The 15,103-nt window shown below is 36.3% G+C and overlaps 9 protein-coding genes across 9 annotated transcripts; 5 read left to right on the forward strand and 4 right to left on the reverse strand.

Moving 5' to 3' along the window:
- Nucleotides 1-76: 76 nt before the first annotated feature.
- Nucleotides 77-1,342, forward strand: AC631_05381 (uncharacterized protein; the record flags this gene model as incomplete). Its single annotated transcript, XM_015614210.1, has 1 exon — nucleotides 77-1,342. One exon carries the CDS (start codon nucleotides 77-79, stop codon nucleotides 1,340-1,342), a length of 1,266 nt encoding a protein of 421 aa, XP_015464954.1.
- Nucleotides 1,343-1,624: 282 nt separating this feature from the next.
- ANT1 (Ant1p) lies at nucleotides 1,625-2,647 on the forward strand (the record flags this gene model as incomplete). The annotated part of the gene is made up of 1 exon (XM_015614211.1): nucleotides 1,625-2,647. The coding sequence occupies one exon, from the start codon at nucleotides 1,625-1,627 to the stop codon at nucleotides 2,645-2,647; it is 1,023 nt and encodes a 340-aa protein (XP_015464955.1).
- A 574-nt stretch (nucleotides 2,648-3,221) lies between these two features.
- On the forward strand, nucleotides 3,222-3,659 carry RPS23A (40S ribosomal protein uS12; the record flags this gene model as incomplete). The annotated part of the gene is made up of 1 exon (XM_015614212.1): nucleotides 3,222-3,659. The coding sequence occupies one exon, from the start codon at nucleotides 3,222-3,224 to the stop codon at nucleotides 3,657-3,659; it is 438 nt and encodes a 145-aa protein (XP_015464956.1).
- A 307-nt stretch (nucleotides 3,660-3,966) lies between these two features.
- AC631_05384 (uncharacterized protein) lies at nucleotides 3,967-5,181 on the reverse strand (the record flags this gene model as incomplete). The annotated part of the gene is made up of 1 exon (XM_015614213.1): nucleotides 3,967-5,181. The coding sequence occupies one exon, from the start codon at nucleotides 5,179-5,181 to the stop codon at nucleotides 3,967-3,969; it is 1,215 nt and encodes a 404-aa protein (XP_015464957.1).
- A 609-nt stretch (nucleotides 5,182-5,790) lies between these two features.
- Nucleotides 5,791-6,771, forward strand: AC631_05385 (uncharacterized protein; the record flags this gene model as incomplete). The annotated part of the gene is made up of 1 exon (XM_015614214.1): nucleotides 5,791-6,771. One exon carries the CDS (start codon nucleotides 5,791-5,793, stop codon nucleotides 6,769-6,771), a length of 981 nt encoding a protein of 326 aa, XP_015464958.1.
- A 74-nt stretch (nucleotides 6,772-6,845) lies between these two features.
- On the reverse strand, nucleotides 6,846-8,354 carry HAK1 (Hak1p; the record flags this gene model as incomplete). The annotated part of the gene is made up of 1 exon (XM_015614215.1): nucleotides 6,846-8,354. One exon carries the CDS (start codon nucleotides 8,352-8,354, stop codon nucleotides 6,846-6,848), a length of 1,509 nt encoding a protein of 502 aa, XP_015464959.1.
- Nucleotides 8,355-8,779: 425 nt separating this feature from the next.
- Nucleotides 8,780-9,301, reverse strand: AC631_05387 (uncharacterized protein; the record flags this gene model as incomplete). The annotated part of the gene is made up of 1 exon (XM_015614216.1): nucleotides 8,780-9,301. One exon carries the CDS (start codon nucleotides 9,299-9,301, stop codon nucleotides 8,780-8,782), a length of 522 nt encoding a protein of 173 aa, XP_015464960.1.
- Nucleotides 9,302-10,111: 810 nt separating this feature from the next.
- Nucleotides 10,112-11,473, reverse strand: AC631_05388 (N,N-dimethylaniline monooxygenase; the record flags this gene model as incomplete). The annotated part of the gene is made up of 1 exon (XM_015614217.1): nucleotides 10,112-11,473. One exon carries the CDS (start codon nucleotides 11,471-11,473, stop codon nucleotides 10,112-10,114), a length of 1,362 nt encoding a protein of 453 aa, XP_015464961.1.
- Nucleotides 11,474-12,293: 820 nt separating this feature from the next.
- Nucleotides 12,294-14,978, forward strand: AC631_05389 (chromatin-binding protein; the record flags this gene model as incomplete). Its single annotated transcript, XM_015614218.1, has 1 exon — nucleotides 12,294-14,978. One exon carries the CDS (start codon nucleotides 12,294-12,296, stop codon nucleotides 14,976-14,978), a length of 2,685 nt encoding a protein of 894 aa, XP_015464962.1.
- Nucleotides 14,979-15,103: the final 125 nt, after the last annotated feature.

Here is a 15,103-nt window from a genome sequence, read left to right on the forward strand (position 1 = left end):
AGCACTTCTCTTATCATCAATAAGAATTTTATCATCGAAATACTATTGTCAACTCCAAAGAATTGATACTGTAGAAATGAATACTGAAGCACACGTTGCACAATTCTTGAAGGATAATGGCTACACGGAAACATTAAGGGTATTTGAACGGGAATATGGAAAGCCATTCTCTAATTCTCCAGATGAACCATTGGAGAGTATAATTGAAGATAGATATAATTACAAGACATTGAATGCTAAAACTGAGGATTCGGAGATCAACGCGTCTCTTAGTAAGGAGTTGAATGAAATTCTTCATAACCAGGTTGATGAATGGTCGGTGCCATATCCAAAGGACCCCGAATTAGTAAGTGATTCAATTGATGGACTTGTCATCTCATCGTGCTTGGTATTCTGCAAAAATACACCAATTCTATTCCTTGGTACCTCAAACACAAAACTCTATGTAATAAATTTACTGTTAAAAGAAACTATTCAAGAATCGAGTGCTTTTATTGGAAAGTGTGTTATCAAAAACATAACTAGCGCATCACACAACAAATTAGTGTTCCTGGGAATGAACGGAAAACTACATTTATGTGAATACAACTACGGAGAATCATTTGAAATAAGAATAATTGACGAAATACAGGCACATCCCAGACTTATCGTCGACACAAAATGCATTCAGTTTAACAACACCACCTACGTGTTTACCCTTGGATGGGATTTCACGTTGAAGGTCTTCACTGCCCAAGACAAACTTAATCTCGTTACCGAATACAAACTACCTACACAAGGGACTTGTATCGATGTCACTATCCTTAACAATAAGATCGCTCTAGTGGTTGGGCTTAACGAAACTACATTGTTGAGTGTGTTCCATCTCACCGAAAATGACTTAGTGCTACTGTATAAAATCTCGCTCAACGATGCACAGTTTACTGTATCGACATTTACTCCTCGTTGCATAACCATACAATCCCTCTCTCTGGGAGTTCCGTTGATTGCTGTGGCTACTTCTCATGAACCATATATGCGGTTAATTATAGTTCCTTTAAAGGATGCACCGGCTATTGATTCCGGCTCGATAGAGCGAGATCAAATCTTGAAAAATTTATCCACCCTCTCTCCGCAAGATAAATATTCGCAACCCATAATTCGTTGGAAGCTGCCTAAAAACCTGAAGCACAACGGTGTCTGGATCGTTGGTGAGGATGGAACAATCAGGGGTATTGACCTCGTCCAAGAAAGAGAAATTACAAGCTATCAACAACATGATGGCAGAATAAAGTCCTTTACCCTGGCCGATGACATACTCATAACCTGTGGGACGGATAAGCATGTATATCAATGGGTATAGCTAGTCTTTCACGTGTAGAACGAACCTCGCGCTTCATCCACCGTTGTTTTATGTGGGGATAGTGGACCTCGGAGAAAAATGAATTATTTGATAAGGTGTTATGAGGGGGTTGTAGAATACCTCGGTAAAAGAGAGCGAAATTTATAAATATCAATAAATGTGCCTGTTTAGATTTAATTGAAATAATACATATTCCATAAACCATCCGGGTAGTGCTAGCTAATATTGATTATATTTATAATAGAATTACTGTATTATAGAAATTGCATTAAATAAAACAACATGTCACTTTCTCCACTCGAAAAAGCAGCTAGTGGTGCATTAGCATCAGCATTCGCTAACAGTTTAGTCTACCCGCTAGATCTCAGTAAGACCTTAATCCAAACTCAAGTGAAGAAGCACGATAAAGGAGGATCTGATAGCGATTTGTCTACGCCAGAGGACAGTCAAACATTAAAGAAAACTAAAAATGGTGATTTGAAGTACAAGAACACTCTCGATGTGTTGCGCAAGATATATGCTAAGAAGGGAATTTTAGGGTGGTACCACGGGCTTGCATCTTCAATATTAGGAACCGCAGCGCAGAATTTCTCATACTTCTACTGGTACACTATCGTCAAACGGGTGTATGCTAACCTCTATAAACATATACCCAATCACAAGCCTACGACGGCCACCGAGTTGTTTTTGGGTGCATTGGCCGCATGCATATCGCAACTCTTCACTATGCCTATCGGGGTTATTACTACACAGCAACAGACCGATAAAACCCACAAAAACTTGTACGAATTGTGCAAGGAAGTCTTAGAGCAAGACGGAATCACAGGGTTGTGGAGAGGATTGAGGGTCTCGATGGTTTTGTGTATCAACCCTTCAATTACCTACGGATCATATGAAAGATTGAAGCAGATCTTGTATAATAACAAGGAGTTCCTTGGACCATTAGAGAGTTTCTCTATTGGCGTTTTGGCCAAGTCCATGGCTACCATAGTGACACAACCGTTGATTGTGTCGAAGGCCATGTTACAAAAGAAGTCGCACAAGAAAGAATCGGTTCCTGGCGACAAGGAAGTATACGGTGACGAAGAAGAAGAAGAAGAAGACATCAAATTCGATGCCTTCACGCATGCGTTGGCCCATTTATGGAAGACTGAAAAGTTCAAGGGGTTATACAAGGGTATTGCTCCACAATTGTTGAAGGGTGTCTTTGTGCAAGGTTTATTGTTCATGTTCAAGGATCAAATTGATTTGTTTTTCTTGTTTTTGTTGAAGCTTATCAAGACCAAAAAAGCCATTTCCCGTTAGTTTGCATGTTAACTTTACGCTATTTATTGAACACCGTTATTATGTAGAGCAAATAATTGTGTACAGAATGTAAATTTCTACCAATTCGCAGCCTGTAGTACTGTATCGCTAGAGATCGGCCTCAAGGTCGCTACTCCCGGTCGCTACTCCCAATCGTTAGCTTGCCTCTATGTATAACAACCCGAAACAGCCCGCCAATCCATATTTCGGTAATCTCGGTAACTTCGGTAACTTCGCTATGATCCACCACCAACAACTACCGAACCCCATCTATTCCCTTAGCCCATTAACCCATATCTTAACCCTACACCTTAATACTGTATACAATGCGCCTCCATACACCAACATCAATTCCCCGGGCTTTCACCCTGGTCATCATCTGATTTGTGACGGTTAAAATCACCTGACGGTTTTTGCGTGCGAAACTCAGAGAAATTTTTTCAGTCGTTGATACTCTCACTCCCATTATGTCCCATAGTATGGATGGGAAGGTAACAATTCTAGTGAAAAATTATATGAAATTGAAATATTCTTACACTTGTTGAATCTTAGTCACTAATAAGAATAATTAATCATGGGTAATAGTAAACCAAGAGGTCTTAACTCTGCTAGAAAATTAAGAGTTCACCGTCGTAACAACAGATGGGCTGATCAAGCTTATAAGTCTAGATTATTAGGTACCGCTTTCAAGTCTTCTCCATTCGGTGGTTCTTCCCACGCCAAGGGTATTGTCTTAGAAAAGATCGGTATTGAATCCAAGCAACCAAACTCTGCTATTAGAAAGTGTGTCAGAGTCCAATTAATCAAGAACGGTAAGAGAGTCACTGCTTTCGTTCCAAATGATGGTTGTTTAAACTTCGTCGATGAAAACGACGAAGTCTTATTAGCCGGTTTCGGTAGAAGAGGTAAGGCTAAGGGTGATATTCCAGGTGTTAGATTCAAGGTTGTTAAAGTTTCTGGTGTCTCTTTATTAGCTTTATGGAAGGAAAAGAAAGAAAAGCCAAGATCATAGATTAACCCACACAGTTATTACGAAACAGGAGGGCTGTTCATAGGTTTCTTGTTTATTTTGAATATAAAATACTGTATAATTGTCCAGTGCTATGGTTTTATAATTTAAATTTATGTGTATATTGATAAATTGCCTGACTCTAGGTTAATGCATACATTTGTGATAAATAAGATGTAGAAATGGCTAGTGTTTGCGATGCCAAGCGTTCGAGTTACTACGTTGCATCTACTGGCTGAAAAAGATGAACGAAAATAGTTATACATTTATGGATGTGGCACTGAACTAAATGGATTGAGTTGTATGTAAATTAAATGGCCAAGTTTCTTCCCTCGATGGAAGGACCTGACTTTTTGGTAGACTTCTTTTTGAAGTTCATCAGAGTCAATTTCTGGTTGATTCTCTTGAATCTTTCATCGTTGTTACCATTAGAGTTTAATTGCTGTCTTCTTAACAAGCTTGGATCGACCTTTGGTGCAATCTTATAGGCAGTGGTTCTAGCTGCTGGAATAGCTGCTCTCTTTCTTCTTTCGGCACTCTCTTCGTATAAAGTCTTAGATTCCTTTGGTCTACTACGACGTGCTGATGATAATTGATTGGTGAACCTGTTCTTATTGTATTCGTTAAATTGGATGGTACGATCTTTATATGAATCCGATTTGTTCAAGATAGGCCTGGTCCAATCCCCAATTAATCTGTCAACCACCTTCTTTAAATTGGCTTCGGTTCTCTTAGATCTTTGATAGTATACTAAAACCTTTCCTATGCCTGATGCAATCAAATGGTCTGTCTTAATAGGTAAAGCAGTTAACGAGTAAATTAATTCCTTTTGAATTTGATAAGCTGGCATTGATGCATCTGGCAAAGGCTCTAACCATAATCTAACCGCTTCCAATAAGTTATTATCCAAGATGGAAATAGCTAAATCAGCTTTGGACAAAATATCCACCACTTCTTTCAACAATTTCAACTTTTCAGTGGCAATTTGTCCCTGTGAATTCTTTTCCACGTCTAAATTGGCGGCTTTAATCATTTGGTCTTTCAAAAAATCAATTCTGTCATCTTGCATTCTTTCCAAATCATCCTCATCAGCCTTACGACGTCTTGACGACTTGCTCTTAATCGCAGACTCCATCTTCTCTTCCAAAAGTCTCCTTTTTCTTGCTTGTGGATCTTCATTACTATAATCGATGCCTCCATCTTCTGGATTTTCTCCCACTGGAACAAATCCTTGTTCATCTCTTTCATTTCTAAGCTCATCGTGTCTTTTGATTTTCCTAACGTTCTTCTTTTTGGTAACTTCTCTATTACTTTCATCGTCTCCTGTTATTTTATGCGCCTTTATGGAATAAATGTTTTCATCGTCGTCGTCTTCGCCTTCGTCATTGTTGTTGTCTCCGTTGTCATTAGCCGGCATCTCATTAAATTCCTCCTGTGCTTGTGGTTCTGCAGAATCACTGAAAAATTGTCTGGCCTCTTCCTCCCTGTCGTTATACAAAGCAGTTTCTCCCTCTTTGTCTGACATATTGCTATATATTATAAGATTAATAAAGCCTTATTAGACACTAGTCTTAGCTCTACTCTTTTCGATACCTTTTGAATGTCGCGACATTTTCCGTCTAGTAGAGATACGACATTTGTCTTTTCTATGAATGTCGCATTCCTACTACCCTAGTTTGCATCCTTTAGTATTTGTTCACCCCAAAACATCTTTGACGGCAAAATGCCCGTATTGTTCATTAGCAAGCTTTCTCTGTACCCTAATATACACTGAATACTTTTCATGATACAATTTTGTAAACCTACTATAATTGTTAAAAATTATTGCAATTTTCTTTGATCGTGAGAGAAATAATGAAAAACTATCAAAAACCTACATTTTATAGAGTATAGCATTTTTTAAAATTAATGAAATCTTATGCATTGTATAATCAATATACACAATCCAATACCATTCTACTCGATTATACGACCCCTGTAGTGGATAATTTGCAACTCTTTGAAATGGAACAAAGGTCGTGCAAAGCCCAAAAAGATTTGGTGGAAAAACCACGAAAGTTGGAATTTGATCATTGGTATAGACATATATTGAAGGATTACATCACTGCTAACTATAATTGAGACGTGATACAAGATGTCTCAGTATATTGGAAAGACTATTTCTTTGATTTCTAACAAGGGACTTCGTTATGTCGGATTATTAGATAACATTAATGCTGATGATGCTACAGTTGCGTTAAAATCGGTTAGATCGTTTGGTACCGAGGGTAGAATGGCTGCTAGTGGTAATGCAAACCTTGAAGTTCATCCAGGGACCGATGTGTATGATTATGTTGTTTTCAGAGGGTCTGATGTTAAGGATTTGACTGTTTTGGATACTCCGATTGATCAAGTGAAACCAGAGCCTTATACACAAGCTCCAGCAGCGGGTGGGTATCCAGCATACCAACAACAACCACAAACTCAAACACAACAACAGCAAAATCAAAGTACACCAGGTCCTACTGCAACTTCTGCAGCACCAGCACAGGCAGCAGCGGTTCCGACTCAAACGGCAGCACCTAAACAAAGAGCCCAAAGACCTTCTGAAAAGCAGACTCAACCACAGGCTCCAACACCATCGCAAACGCAACAAAAGCCACAACCTCAAGCTACTCCAACGTCAGATCGTGCAGAGGAAACAAAGAGGGAAGAAGCTGCATCGCCAGCCCAACCAAGACCGCAAGAACACCCACAATCCGGTTTACAAAAGAACGCCTCTAAAGTAACTAATGTGCCTGAAACGGCTTTTGACTTTGAATCTGCAAACGCAAAGTTCTCGAGGGACTTAGATTCAGAAAAGGAAGCGGAACAGCCAATGTACAATAAACAATCGTCATTCTTTGACAACATTTCATCATCTGCTGATGAAAAGAATACTATGAGGTGGGCCGAAGAGAAGAGTCTTAATTTGGATACTTTTGGTGAATCCTCAGTCAACCATAGAGGTAGAGGAAGAGGTAGAGGAAGAGGCAACTGGAGAGGAGGTAGAGGCAACTGGAGAGGAGGCAGAGGTAGAGGTAGAGGTGGTAATAGAAGCAATAATGATTATAACAACAAACCTGAATGGGCCTGAGTTATTTGAAGGCCAACTTTTTATATTATTCAAAAAATGATCTAATTTATTATTACACTTAAACTAATATGTAGCTATATTCTGATAACTTCTCCAATAAGCAATTTCTTTTCAGTTTCATTATCTTCATCCACAATACTGACTAATTTATCGTTGTATTCAGTGATAGAACTAAGGGGACTGTAGATTTGATTTATCAAAACCCTTCTAATATATCTGGCTGCTAAAAAGAAAGGATTTTTCGTTTTGAATTGTTCCTCAGAATATGTATGTGATCTGATTGCATTGTTTTCAAATATGTGTAATATTGGAATGTCATCTACCTTGTTTATACCTGGGATGGTTTCATCACTCTTAATTAAGGCCTGGACATCTGGAATCGCAGATAGTATTGTATTATTTAGATCAGAATTGATTAAAATTTCCTCCATGAAACCAAACCTTATAATACATCGATAATGACCAGGAATTTTCATCGATCCAATTAAAACTCTTTCACTGTTTGGTACATCCGGGATTGGCAAAATCCTAATTGAACAGAAAATAAAAACAGATGGAATCGATGCAAAGGATGAAACCAATTTGCGATATATCTGAGGCACCGTATTTGGCGATTGAAGTATATGAATAGATGATTCACAATACATTATCCCAACACCTTTGTGTCTTTGCAATGTAGTAGAGCCAAATTTAGATCTGACATCCAATTTATTATGGTTCGAGTTGAGTACTTTTGGAAGCTCTATGCCATATTCAAGTACTTCTCCACCTAGATCCATCCAACTTTCATCCTCGGGTTTATGAGATAAGTCAACTGTTTTGTTTTCTGGGACCTTTCTAAATGAAGGATATAAGTCACTGATTCTTGTTCTTGTATTGAAGTTTTGTTCTACCGCTTTTGACCTTGCCCATCTCCAAAACGAAAAGAATATCATGAAAAGACTCGCCATCATAATTGGAAACCATGCCCCATGCATTATTTTCTTTAGATTTGAAATGACCAACACAGCTTCTAACGGCACGAATATCAACACAAAACATACAGGAATGATGATATTCCAATTGTATACGTAGACCATACAAATTGAAACCAAGGTACTTGTTACAATCAAATCAAACGCAATACCTAACCCATAAGCAGACGTAACGTTATTACTGGTTTTAAAACCTGCTGTAGTACAACAAACTCCTATCATTAATATCCAGTTAATGGTTGGAATATAGACTTTACCACGACAATGCTTGGACACATGCAATATTCTAAACGTTGGAAAACAGTCCAATTTAATCAACTGAGAAAGTATACTGAAAACACCTAGAATTAGCGCTTGACTAGCAATTATAGTGCTTAATGTTGCTAGAACAAATACTACCCAAAATATACCACTATTGCTGCCACCTGGAATGGATAAAAAGAAGGGATTCCTTACATCTTCTGGGTGTTCAATTAGATAAGCACCTTGCCCAAGATAAGATATAATCAAAATTGGATAAACAAAAAATGTCAAGGCTAGCTGAATTGGAAGTCTTCCAAAGTGTCCAATATCAGCAAACATCGCTTCAGTTCCAGTTATGGACAACATAGCACCTCCAATAGCATCAATGCCAACCTTTTGCAACAAAGAGATTGCATAGTAAGGAGATAATGCTCGGAATATTTGGGGATGATAGCGGACAATGTTGAATATCCCGCATATAAACAAGCTGATCAACCAAAGAAAAATAATGGGTGCAAAAAGAAATGATATCTTGTGGGAACCAAATTGTTGTATAACAAATAGAAATACTAAAACAACTTCAGAAACAACAAGAACATTATCAAAGGAAGGTTTTGCTATTTGAATTCCCGCAATTGCACTAAGAACAGATGTTGTAGGTGTTAACAATCCATCAGATATGACTAATGAACAACCTAAAAAACAGCAGAATAGGATGAACTTGGCAATCAATTTGAGTAATTTTGGATTATTTTTGAAATTAGACGAAGATCCAAACCGATCTTTTGAATTCAAATGAAGCTTCTAGATGTCTCTTGTCTCGACAATAGTTCTAAATCAGACGTTTCTGTAGTTCCTGGTATAGTAACTCCCTTCGGACCTATCTTTAAAGCTCTGGCAATCTTTGCATAAATAGCAACTTGGCCACCTTCACCATTGTTAGGACCGATGAACAATACTATCATAACATACTTCAAGATAACAATAAACGTGAAAACGTAAAAAATTAATGATATAGCTCCATAAATATCACTTTGACTTGGAGGAGAATTTGCATATTCAATTGAATTCAAAACATACAAGGGAGATGTACCAAGGTCTCCGTAGATCCCACCTAATGAAGTGAAACTTAAGAAGAGAACGTTTCTCCATGATTTCTGTTTAATATTTGAGTCATTCGATTCAACTGTTTGAGATTCCTCGTCAGCTAAGTCATTATCTTCTTCTCTTGTGCCAGATGGACTAGAATTGATGGATACAGAGTCTATTTCAACCGAACCACGCTGACTCTCTGGATTTCTTTGATTACTCATTTCTGTTGCACAATTAGGTAGCACTTGAAATACTTTAAAAAAATAAGACTAACTACAGTATTTATACACTGTTTATTCATATTACACATATATGTCACCTCCTACAAAGCCTTCAAACATTAACGCCAATGATAAATCCCTCAATACAGAATTAGTACTTGATAGGGGCAAACTCCATAATAATACCGTAATTCGCCTAGTATCCAATAAAATTGAAGCCACTAGTATTAAGTATCCATCAGGGAATATAAGGCAATAATCAAATATGCTGATTTTGTATTTTAACTACTAATCTCTAATTATTTACGGTGGTGGCCCAGCAAATAGTTACCATATTGACATGCGATAACTTGCAGCTGGCAACGAAAATTTTGATTTGTTCATATCTCATTGGCTATTTTATCAGTATAAAGTCCTGCTCATTCAAAGATTACAATAGACATGACACAGCCCTTCGTATTGAATGGCCAGGGAGGGAAATTTCCAAATTCAAACAATTAGTCTCAAATTCCCTCATGTTAGAGTTGGGCTGCGAATTGAATTGCAGCAAAATTTTCGCAGTTCAAAAAATCGCTCAAAAATATAGAGATAAACAACCTGCCATCATTTTTTTGTCCTCTGATTAAGAAACTGTAAACAGTGCCATATGGTAATTCAAGATACGCAAGAGTGATATGCAACCACGTTGCTTTGTATCTAAAAAGGAATGAATGCCCTGTATGTATATTTAATGAGAGTATTCGAAAATTAATTCTCTTGCCTGTATTATATTAAATTTGTTCTATATTTTTCTATTCTAATTTATAAAATTCATTGTAATAATCTGAAAGATTCACCGTTATCTCTTAAAGTATTGGCATGCTTAATGATTTTGGCTATTCTATCCGATTTCATTGACCCTGATTTACTTCTGTCGTCATATTTTTCCTTATTCCAAGTAGGTGCATGTAGACCGTAATCGGAAAGATTGTTCAGGTCAATCCATTCTTGTAATGATTTACAATAGTCTGCATCAGCAGGAAATTTTAAATTATGGAATTCCTTACCTTTCGTTTCAAATTCTTTTAAATATTCAGATGTCATAGTTTCTGTATCTGGTAATTTCATCTTGCCACTGAAGACTCTGGACAAAACAGCAGCTTGTGATTCAGCTAATGGCATAGGAACAATTAATTTTGGTAAAACTAAAAAGGCTAAAGATGGATCTGGGATATAAAACATTTGCTTATATAGATTATGAACCACAGTTCCTTCAGGGTCTAAAATAGACTCGTCATCCATATAACTCTTTAGGAACGGAAAGTCATATCTGTAACCAGTACAAAAGATGACTGTATCAATATCACTTATAGTATCACCTTCAGCAGTGGTTACAGACTTGTTATTGTCAAAATCATATTTTGTTATAAGTCCTATGACAGATGCACGTAGATTTTTAAACTCAGGCCCGAGAGAATTGCCCCTATTAGAAACATATACCTTATTGCACCTGACACTTAATTGTATTGCAATATCAGAACCACTTGATGAACTTCCAACAACAAGAACATTCTTGTTTGCAAACTCATTGGGATCATTATAATACTTTGCATGAGTTATTGACAGAGGCAGTTTAATATGCCACGAGTTTAGACCTTCAACTTTTGGAATGAATGGAGTCTCGAAGTGACCATTAGCAAGAACAATAGCATCGTATTGCTTTATTGATGTCTTCTTTACTTTCAAATCTTCCACCTGTACTTCCCACACCTTGCTCCTTTTAGTCAATGAAAGCACATTAGAATTTAAGTGTATTTTTGTATCTTTTGGAATTGTATGAGAATATTCCTGTAAATATTGAAAAACTTCTTGTCTAGTAGGATATGCAAAGACGTCAGAGGGAAAAGAACTGTTGGCATATTGCATAAGCTTTCCTGTTATGTTTGTTTCCAAATGCTTATACATTGGTGAGAAAAATTCATTCCTACCAACCGATGGATTATTAATGTCTATTGCATCTTGCAATCCATTTGTCTTTTTTTCATTATACAACCATACTCCTCCCAATTTGTCATTTCGTTCGAACAAATCAACTTCAAAATTAGTAGGCAGTAATCCAAAAGATTTAGCAGCCGCAAGCCCCGCAGGACCACCACCAATAATTGCTATCCTAGTGTATTTAACCAGCATCATCCTTGTCAATAGTGCAATTGCCAAAAGAAATAGTTCATGTAATATTAAAAACTTGATAACAAATCTCGCGACTAGTTTTTATCCGAGCTAGCTGCTTATCAATTAACAGTAATTAAACATTCAGAAATATAATCTTTAGATCAACTAGCAATATATATTCTTCAAACACTGTATTAATCATTATACTGTTGTTTCGCTCTCATTTACAAGGTTAAGAAGTATGTTAGACACCTCTATTACTTCTACAAAAGCCAATTGTTTTACACTTTATAATACCTTTACCAAACCTGATTTGCTGTCGACTTTATTCTCTACTCTTAGGGTTCCTAATCTCATATTTGCTATAGTTGCTGATATCAATGAGAAGAAGATGAGAAGATGAAAGATGTTAGCTGATATGGATCCTTTCACGAAATCAACGTATCCTAGAATCTAGACAGTATATTAGAAGCAATGTATCTTAGTATCAATGACTACATTTCTAAATGAGAATCAAACTTCCAGGTAAAAATGTTGGCTACAGTTGAAACATAAACTTCATGAACAGTGCAATTTGCACCCAATTGTGCAATTTCCTTTTGCTATTATTTTCATTAGCCCCAAAACTATTACCTTACCATAAAACGGAATGCACAGTTCGCTGTTGACTTTACGGTATACTCCTGACTTTAATTAGTATACTAAAATCTTCTTATTGTCTCCGGCTAGAGTCTTTTTGCATGCAAATATACACTCGCGGTTTTTTTTAAATACGCGTCACTTAGGTTTTAAAAGAATCAGACTAGTAAATATTAAAACAGACTCATATTGTCTATGGATAATGATTGAAGATAAAATAACAGCATTTCCTAATGGAAATTCATTTGTTAGATATCACCCAGCTATCGAAAAGTTAGTTATTGGAAATAGTGAAGGTTTAATAAAAATTTTCAACATTAATGAACCAGATTTAGAACCAGTATCAATTGATATAAATGAAAATTTGACGTCTTTATCGTTCCATTCAAATACATTATTAGTAACAAATACAGCAGGTAACCTTGAACTTATTAACTTGAAGGAAAATGAATCAAAAGGTACGATTTACAGATCAGAATTGCCATTAAGAGATTCAGTGTTTATTAATGAAGGTAAAAGACTTTTATGCGGAGGAGATGATAACAAATTGGTCTTAATAGATATGCTGAATGAAAAGTCGGTGTCAACGTTACCTATACCTGATCAGTTGTTAAATATGTCGTATAATGTTACTGGAGAAATATTGTCATTAAGTTTATCGAATGGAAATATTCAAATCTACTCAGTTATAAACGAAGTTCCAAATTTGATCGAGACAATATCTAACATACTCCCAGTTAAGATTAACAGCTCATTGGATACTATTGATTACATTGGAGAGAATAATGATGAATTAATAGCTACTAAAACTCAATGGTCATCAAACGGCGAGTCGTTGTTGATACCAACAGCCTTCAATTCGATTAAAGTGTACGATAGATCTAACTGGACTGATGTTGTTAAAGAGTTTAAGTTAAAAGACTCGGATGTTCGTATGGTTGATTTCGAACTTAGCCCTAATAATAAACACCTAGCCGTTAGTTACAAGGATTTGACATTAAAAGTGTTTGATTTCAGCTCGAAGAAGTTACTCAAGGATGTCAAACTCGAACTTCAAGATGGACATTACCCTACGAACTTGATTTGGAGTGAAATTCCTAAATCTTCTGATTATAATTTGTGTATTGGTACTACCAATGGGTGCATTGTTACGTACCGTGATTTGGTAAGTGAAGATTCTGAACCTATTTCTAGAAACTTGTTTTTAGACGAAGCGGAAGAATCAGATGCTAATAACACAGACGACTTGTTCAACGACTCTGATGACGAAGCACAAGCACAATCCAAGCCAAATGGTATATTACATGAAGAAGACTCTTTGGTGATTGATCAAGATGATGAAGATGAAGATGATAATGAGATGCCTGATTACTATAACAAAGACGTAGATTCATATTTAGATGAAAGACGTTCTAATAAGCGGTTCAAATTGAATGGGAGTAAATTTAAATCTCCTTCACCATATATATCTGATCGTATTTCAGAGACCAAGGAATTCGAATTGCAGCCGTATTCGCCTGGATCCACACCTTGGAGTCAGAGTCAAAATAAATCATTATCAGACACAGATAGGAGATACTTATCAATGAATTCTATTGGTTATATTTGGTCCGTTAAAACTGCATCAAACCCCGAGAACTTAAACCAACAAAGTATAACCATTTCATTTTTCGATAGATCTATAAACAAAGACTATCACTTCATAGATTACTATCAATATGATTTATGTTCCATGAATGAAAAAGGTGTTTTGTTAGCATGTTCTGGGTATAAAGATAAAACTGGAAAGCAAGGTGGGAAGGTGTTTTATAGATTCCATGATACTGTTCAGGATTCATGGGAAAGAAAAATACCTTTATTGAAAGATGAATACATTACCTCAGTTAGTATAACCAATAATTCAAGATTTGAAACTGATTATAGTGACGCGTTAATTATAATTGGTACCAACTTTGGCTATGTTAGATTTTTCAATTTGCATGGGCTTTGCATTAATTTGATAAAAACACCCCCAGTGGCTACATTAGTGGCTTCATCAAGCTCAATTATATTTATGATCAACCAAATTTCACCTAATGTATACGCATATTCCATAATTGATGTTAACCAGGATTACAAATTTATCCAGCAAGATGTTTTGTTACCTCTTAAAAAGTGTACTAAGCATCCACAATTACCACTTATAAAAGGTATTTTCTTTAACGAATACAATGATCCTTGTTTGGTTCCAGGTATCGACGATACATTACTAATTTTATCGACATGGCGTGAAACTAACAATGCTAAATGGATTCCTATTCTTAACTGTAAAGAGGTTATTACCGAGAATGGAACCAGTGAATCTAAGAAGAATTGGAAGTGTTGGCCGTTGGGATTATATAAAGATCAATTAAATTGTTTGATATTGAAAACAGAAAATCAATACCCAGGATTTCCATTGCCTTTACCAATCGAGTTAGAGATCAAACTACCAGTAATGTGTGCTAAGTCCAAGGAGATTGAATCAAATGGTGGATCTGATTCAGCATCCAATAATGAAGAAGATGCCGAAGAATCGTTCTTGCGTGCATCTACTATGGGCAGAATTGTTAATGATTCATTGAACGATGGAGAGAATGAAGAATTCAATGATGAAATCTTAGAGAGATTGCAAAACTACAGTATGATATTTGATAAGTCATTATTGAAATTATTTGCTTCTGCATGTCAAGAGTCGAGACTAAACAGGGCATTAAGTATTGCAAAATTAATCAAGAACGACAAAGCCTTAATGGCCGCGTCCAAAATTTCCGAAAGGTTAGAGTTTTTGAATCTAGCAGGCAAGATCAGCAAATTGAGAGAGGATTTAGTCAATTTGAGCGAAGGTGAAGACGACGATGAAAATTGACTTAACCTGATTTCTTCTACAATAGTCAGATTTTAATATAGTATAATATAGTATAATATAATAATTTCTTATACAGTTGATATATGTACAAAACGAAGCAAATTGGATCTAAATGCTAGCATCAA

The sequence above is a fragment of the Debaryomyces fabryi genome (assembly GCF_001447935.2).
Source record: "Debaryomyces fabryi strain CBS 789 chromosome Unknown contig00201, whole genome shotgun sequence".
Classification (NCBI taxonomy): Eukaryota; Fungi; Ascomycota; class Pichiomycetes; order Serinales; family Debaryomycetaceae; genus Debaryomyces; species Debaryomyces fabryi.